Source organism: Belonocnema kinseyi, chromosome 7 (genome assembly GCF_010883055.1).
Source record: "Belonocnema kinseyi isolate 2016_QV_RU_SX_M_011 chromosome 7, B_treatae_v1, whole genome shotgun sequence".
Lineage (NCBI taxonomy): Eukaryota > Metazoa > Arthropoda > Insecta > Hymenoptera > Cynipidae > Belonocnema > Belonocnema kinseyi.
In genome coordinates, this window is record NC_046663.1 from 38,357,423 (window position 1) to 38,365,378 (window position 7,956).

A 7,956-nucleotide genomic window follows, 5' to 3' on the forward strand; every position below is an offset into this window, starting at 1 on the left:
ACCTCTCGTAGCCGTGTTTCCAGGAACGTAGCTGTAACTAGGTCTCGAGCAGGTGGCTGCCATTTTCTCGAGCTCATAACCCCGGCGCGCCAATCGTTTTTCCGCCTGGCTCAGCTTCTTGTCCTTCCGATCGACAAGAAGACTCTCATGATGGAACGGCTGCTTCGTGAGAAGCGACGAATGATTTTGCAAAACTTTGTGCATCACCTCGTCGGAGTAACTGCCCTTCGCCTGGGAAAAGTCCTGCACTTGGCTGTCCTCCTCCCAATCCCAAGAGAGCGTTGTCGCCTCTTTCAGCGATAGATGAGCGTCTGGATTGCACTGATCGACAACTCGATCAGCCATTCCCTGTTTGCTAATCTGCCTATCATAGATTTTCCTCTCTAAACAATTGTCGGTCACTAGTCGGTAGACGAAACATCGCTTCTTCTGGCCATATCGGTAGACTCGACAAACGGCTTGTGTGTCATGGCAAGGATTCCAGGAGGCGTCGAAAACTATTGCTCGATTCGCGCCAACAAGATTGATTCCCAACGATCCAGCGCGCGTCGACACGAGGAAGAGATGGATTTTTGGATTGACATTGAACTCGTTTATCAGCTTTTCGCGCTCTAGAGCACTTGTACTGCCATCCAATCTGTAGTAATTCACATTTTTTACCCAGGCCTCCGAAGTGCCGTCGAGATATTTAAAATTATTTCTAGCTAAAAAGTCTTCTATGAGATTCAGAGTAAAGAGAGACTGCGAAAAGGCGAGAACACGGTCTTCCAGCCGGATTGCTTCTTCGAGAATGCAGAAGAAGAGAGACATTTTTGCTGAGGATTCAATTAATCCCGGCACGTAACCTTTCATTAATTCCGTCGCCTGTAAAAGAAATTTAACCATTTTTAGTCAAGACTAAGCATGATCTCAAAAGGTTTAAATTCATTTCTATTTTATTATTAAAATAATGAAAAACTTATTTTTAAACCATATAGACTGGTCCAAAAATCGCCAAATTATATTTTGGACAATATTATTCCAATTCAAAAAAATTCTATGAAATTTATAAAAATACCAGGAAAATTTTAACTGATTTAGGATAAATTAAAAACAGGGTGGCCGTTTTAATCAAAGAAAAAATATTCCCGGTTATTTCCCCGTCCACAAATATTTCCCACGGTCAATGTATTTTAAAGAATTACACTCTAATGTCAAAAATTTTGCCATTTGAATTGATAAAAACTGAGCTGCAAATTAAAGCACTCAAAGTGGAATTCTTGAATTTTAAACTTTTCAAATTAAAGTTTAACCGTTTTTTCATTCAAGAATGTTGTATTCAAATGACCAATAATTTACACGTGTAAAATGGAACCTTTTCAATAATTTTCAATTGAACAATTTAAAATTAAATACATTCGGTTTCCAAAATATAAATCAAAGTTATCATTTTTAATGCTCTAAATTGAAGAATCAATCAATGCGCTAAAATTTTTTTCAAAATTATATAATTTTAAGCAATTTTAATCTAAAAACATTAAAAATTAAACGATCATACATTTTTTTAAACTGAAAGAAATTTCAAATTTTTATTTTTAATTCTTTAAACGTTGACATGTTGTTTGAAATTTTTTAAAATAATTTAAAAAATTTTCTCAAATAATTTTAAAAATTTCTTCAGAACTTCTAAACATCTTCTATAATGATTCGAACTTTTCTTTAAATTTTTGTTAAAATCCTTCGTAATTCAAAAAATGTCCCTAAAAAATCCTTTAAAAATTCTTAAAAATCTTTGAAATTTTTCGTTCGAAATTTGCCAAAATATATATTTGACTTCAAATTAGGCCGTGCACTATTTGCATCGAAATTTTAATACAAATATCCGTATCTTATCAGTACACGTAGACACTTCGTTTAAATTACTTGAAATCATTTAAAATTTAAAATTAATTTAAAATTTGTTCAAAAATTCTAAAAATGTCTTCAACTTTCTGATTTTTTCTAAGAATAACAGATCTTCAATTGTTATTTTGTATATCGAAATTCCACAACTTGAATTACAAATAAAATTTTCTTAAATAGAACAATTAAAATAGTAAAGTTGAAAGTTTAGTTTTGAATATTTCATTTATAATTGCTGATTTTAAATGAACAGTCAGATATTTCTAAATATTAATTTACTGTTCTTTTTCTTCATTGAAAAATTTCAAATTAAATGGTTTAAAATCGAATATTTTAGACTGAAATAATATTTGAAAAATAAAAACCTTTGGTTATGAATATATTACTTTAAAGTTATTTGAAAATAGTTTATAATGTTTCAATCGAGATTTTACATTTGTTTAACTATTAAGACTTTTTCATTTTTAAACTAAAATTTAATTTTAAAAATCATGAATTAATTTATATTTACAGTTGATCAACTAGAATTTTTTTTTATCAAAAATCTTCTAATTTTTAATTGTATAAGTCTTACAAAAAAATTAAAAATATAAAATGGAAAATTTTTAAATTGAAAAATTTTAGAATTACGCATTCTAAACTGAATGATATCACAATTGAAAAAGATCACAATTTAACTAATTATTTAAAGAACAGTTGAAATCAAATTTGTACAGATTTTTTATTTTTAAATTTTGTAAAATTCCCGGTCAAAAAATAAATTCACTGTCAATTCCCGGTTTTCCAGGTTTCCCGGTTGAGCGGAAAAAATTTAAGTAATCGACGAGTTTCATAAAATTTCAAGGTAAATTTAAAACAAAATTCAAGTGAATTAAAAAAAAAATCTAACATAATCCACTAATTTCAGTAATATTCGAGTGAATTTAGAAGAACTCTGTGGACTTCTTAAGAATGCAAAGTATGCTCAAAAGACTTAATGGCGAATTAAACAAAAAAAATTATTTAAATCAATTTAATAGAGTAGAATGAAATGAATTTAGAAGTTATTAAATTAATTCAAAAGATTTAGTTAAGAAAGTGCAGATAATTCCAAGGAATTCAAAACAATTAAAAAGAATTCAGGATAAATTAATAATTGATGATAAATTCAAAATCATTTCAAATTAGTTTTAAAATTTCAAAAAATGAAAAATATTTCACTGATTTCAGTAAAAGTGGAGTGATTTTAATCAATTTACGAGAATTCAAGAGACTGATGAAATTTATAAGAATTTGAAATAATATACCTATTTAATTGAACAAAAATGTAGAAAACAAACAATTGCGATCTAATTGAAATATTTCCATAATATTTGAGTGATTTTATAGAAACTTCAAGGAAATAAGAAAAAATTGACGAAATTCTCACAAATTCAATTCATTCTTATCCAAATAGTTGATTTTTCGATCCTCCAGATGAATTTTTAACCGAGATTAATTTTCCGCCAAGATTATTAATTTTATACCGAAAAGATGATTTTTTAACAAAATAAAAGAATGTTTAACCAAATATTAAAATGTGCAACGAAAGATACGAGTTTTTTACGCAGAAGATCAATATTCTTCTTCAAAAGACGAATTTTCCACAAAAAAAAATGAATTTTATAAAATTTTAGTAAGATTGAAAAGCTCAAACTCAAGGTGAATTTAAAAGAAAACGCATGAATTAAAAGCAATTCAAAACAACTTTTTTTTAAATTAATTAAAATCGTTAAATTTTTTATAAATTGCGAAAAATTCAAGAGAATTCAAAAGAATTTGATCAAATAACTTAGAATTCAAGAGGATTTTAAAGAATTGAAAAGAATTAAAGATAAATTAATACGGATTCAGAGTGAATTTCAAATGAATTAAAATTAATTGAAAAAAGATCAAAAAATATTCCATTGATTTCAGTAAAATTGAAGTGAATTTTGAAGAATTCAAAATAATTTGATAAAATTCCTAAGAATTCAAGGCGAGTTCAAAAGACTTCAGGGCGAATAAAAAAAAACTTTTTAAATCAAAGTAGTAGAGTCAAGTTAAATGAATTTAGAAGAATTCAAGTGAATTCAAAAGATTTCCGTTTAAAAAGTCCAGGGAATTCAAAGGGATTCGAAATAATTAAAAAGAATGCAGGAAAAATTAATAAGAATTGAGAAGTAATTACAAAATAAATTAAAATAAGTTATAGAAATTTCAACAAATTTTAAAATATTCCAATGACTTCAGTCAAAGTAGAGTGAATTTTAATCAATTTAAGGGAATTCAAATGACTGATAAAATTCCTAAGAATTTGAAATTAATTTTAGAAATGAAAAAATTTCCATTGAATTGAGTAATATGGAAGTGAACAGAATTCAGGGCAAATTCAACAGAATTTCAGTAAAATCTACAAATTAAAAAAAAAACCAACGACTTAAATCAAATTTGAGCGAATTTATAGAAATTTGAGGGAAATAAGAAGAATTCGATGGAATTCATACAAATTCAAGGTGAATTAAAAAAAATTAAGATGAAATAAAAAATGCAAAAATGAACATTAAAGTAAAAATTCAAGAAAATCGAAAATATTTTGAACTTCAAATGCCTTAGAATTCAAGAGAGTTTCAAATGAATTCGAATTATTAGAAAATAATCCAAAATGCTCCTTTGATATCAGTAAAATAAGAGTGAATTTAGAAGAAATTGATAAAATTCCTAATAATTCAAAGTGATTTGAAAAGACTTCAGGGAATATTTAAAAAAAAACTATTTAAATCAATTTAATAGAGAAGAATTAAACGAATTTAGCAGAATTCAAGTCATCTCAAAAGATTTGAGTCAGCATTAAAAAAATTAAGAGAATTAAAAGCAATTCAAACAAAATTTGATTATTTGAATTCATTACATTTTTGGATCAATTTAAAAAAATCAAGAGAATTTCAAAGAACTGAAAAGAATTAAGGATCCATTAATAAGGATTAAGAAAAATTCCAAATGAATTCAAATTAATTTAATTCATTAAATTTTCAAATGCATTACGAAACATTCCAGGAGAATTTAATAGAATTTGATAAAATGCCTTAGAATCCAAGAGAATTTCAACGAATTGAAAAGAATTAAGGATACATTAATAAAGATTCAGAGTAAATTCCAAATGAATTAAAATTAAGAGAAAAAATTCAAAAATATTCCATTGATTTATGTGAAATTCGAGTCAATTAAGTAGACTTCAAAAGATTTCTATAAAATTAATAAGAATTCAAAGTTCAAAAGACTTCAGGGAGAATTTAAAAACAAACTATTTAAATAAATTTAATAGAGTAGAATTGAATGAATCTAAAAGAACTCAAGTGTATTCAAAAGATTTCAGAGATAAAAAAGCCCAGAGTATTCAAAGGAATTCAAAACAATTAAAACGAATTCAAGATCAATTAATAATTGAAAATGAATTCCAAATCTATGCAAATTGAAGTAATTTAAAAAAAAAACAGCTCAGTTTTCAACCACATCGGTAAGTTTTTCAATTAAAATTATGAACCTTCACAACAAAAATTTATTTTTAACAAACGAGTTTAACTTTTAGCAAAGTAATTAAATTTTCATTCCCAAAGAGATGAATTCTGAATGAAAAATGTAGTAGTTGATATTTTAACCAAACAAACTGGTAAATTTCTAACCAAATACTTGATTTTTTAACTGATAATGGCCAATCTTCAATCAAAAATAGAATGGTTAAATTTTCAGTTAAAAAAAATTCATTTCAAACCAAAAAAAAAACGATTTTTTTAACAAAACAGTTGAAGAAAATAATATAAGGCTACTTTTACAACTGAAGAATCATTTTCGTTCAATTTTATATTGCAAGTTGAACAAAAAATTAAACACGCTCGCGAAAAAATTCCCTGACTGTAAGAATAATTCCCTGACCATTCCAGCTTTTCCTTAAAAAAAAAAACTTTAAACAATTCAAATGAATTAAAAACATTTAAAAATACGAAACAACTTCATTGAATTAAGTAACTTTGAAATAAGCTTAGAAAAATTCAAGGGAATTCAAAGGAATTTGATGAAATGCCGGAGAATTTAAGTTGAAGTTAAGACTTCAGAATGAATTAAATAAAAATTTTTTTAAATTAAAATCGATTGTATTAAGTAAAATTTAGTAAATTAAAACAAAAAAAATCATTGGAATTCCTAATAATTTAAAAGAATTCAGGTTAAATTAATAAGTATTCAGAGTGAATTCCAAAAAAACAATTTTATTCACTTTAAATCTTTGAAAGCCCTACTAATTTCTAACCAAAAAAGTGACTATTGACTACAAAACAATTGAAAATAATTTAAATGAATTGGAAGAATTGAAAAAAAATTGAAGAAATCAATTTATTTCAGTAAAATTTGAGTGTATTTAGGAGAATTTAAGGGAATTGCGAAGAATTCAATGAAATTCATAAAAAAAAACCAAGCTGAATTTAAAAATCAATCAAGTGAATTGAAAATATTTTTTTTAAAAATCCAATGACTTAAGTAGAATTGAATCAATTTAGGAGCATTAAAGTGAATTACAAAAAGGCAAGGGAATTCCAAAGAATTAAAAAGAATTCAGGTTAAATTAATAAGAATTCAGGGTGAATTATACAAAAAATTTTAATCACTTCAAATCTTTGAAAATCTTAATAATTTCTAATCAACAAAGTGACTAATGACTACAAAACAATTGACAATAATTTAAATGAATTTTAAAAACTTAAGAAAAATCGGAGAAATCAATTTATTTCAGTAAAATTTGAACGAATTTAAAAGCATTGAAGGAAAATGAAAAAAATTCGATGAAATTGATAAAAAAAAAAAAACAATCTGGATTTAAAAAGCAATCAAATAAATTGAAAACAATTTAAAAACATGAAGAAATTAATTGAATTGGGTAGAATTGAGTGAAATTTTAGAATAATACAAAAGGATTTAGGATAAATTAATAAGAATTCAGGGTGAATTACAAATGACTTGAAAAAATATTTGAAAATATCTTGAAATCATCGAAACCCTACAAAAGCTATTCATGCCTGGTGAAAAATAATTTGATATCCACTAAAATATTAAAATCCCTCAAAATGATGAAAACCTCTAGAAATCCCTTAAAATTGTTTAAATATCTAGGAAATTCCTTGGAATCCATTAAAATACTCTAAAATATTTCAGTCTTTGAAAGCCTTTAAACTACTAAAATAAATTTTAAAATTCTGGGAATCTTTTAAAATTTTCTTAAATATTCCGAATTCTTTGATACCTTTTTTCAGCCATTGAAACTTTTTAAAGCACATGAAAACGCCTGAGAATCTTTTACAATATCCACAAGTATTTCAAATCCTTTTAAATCCCACTAAACTACTAAAATCAATAAAAAAAATTTCCTGTAATCTTTTAAAATAATCCAAATTATTTTTAATCCTTTACACTCCTCTGCAATTTCTTAAAGCTCTTGAAAATGCCAACAAATTTGAAAAAAAAAATACGTTAAAATATTTCAAATCTTCTAATCATTTTATCAATTTATCATTAAATTAAAACTTTTAAAAATAAAAAAAAATCCATTGAATTAAGTAGAAAAGAGTAAATTAATAAAAATTCACGTGAATTAAAAAATTTCCAGTGAATTCATAAAATTCAAGAGAATTCCAAAGAATTCAAGGTGAATTCCAAATCTCTTCATATGTTTAACCCTTAAACGGCCAAAACGCCACTACCGGTACACTGCTTTTCAACGGCCAATAACTAAGACTATTCGACACTAGAAAACATTGAGACACATATATTTTTATTGCTTAAGATCTCCTCTTTCCGACGGTGCCAATGAAATTCCTCAAAAAATTTTCTTATTATCCCAAAATGCAGTTTAAACAAAAAGAACGTGATTTTTCGTGCCTATTTTTTTTTGTGAACCATTTTCCAAAGCTTTTCGAGTCTGTAATAACCCTGGAATCTCACTAACGGGTGGAATAAATGTCTAAACTTTGAGAATCCATGGTTCAAAGATCGATTTTTCGTTTTAGTATTTTCAAAATGGCGTCTTAA

The 7,956-nt window shown here is 26.1% G+C and overlaps 1 protein-coding gene across 2 annotated transcripts in view; it reads right to left on the minus strand.

Annotated features, from left to right (window-relative positions):
* LOC117175816 overlaps window positions 1-7,956 on the minus strand; it is a 62,132-nt gene that overhangs the window by 28,645 nt on the left and 25,531 nt on the right. For both annotated transcript variants that reach the window (XM_033365573.1, XM_033365571.1), the window contains one exon: window positions 3-864. In XM_033365573.1, coding sequence (XP_033221464.1) covers window positions 3-864 — 862 coding nt within the window. The remainder of the gene's footprint in view (window positions 1-2; window positions 865-7,956) is intronic.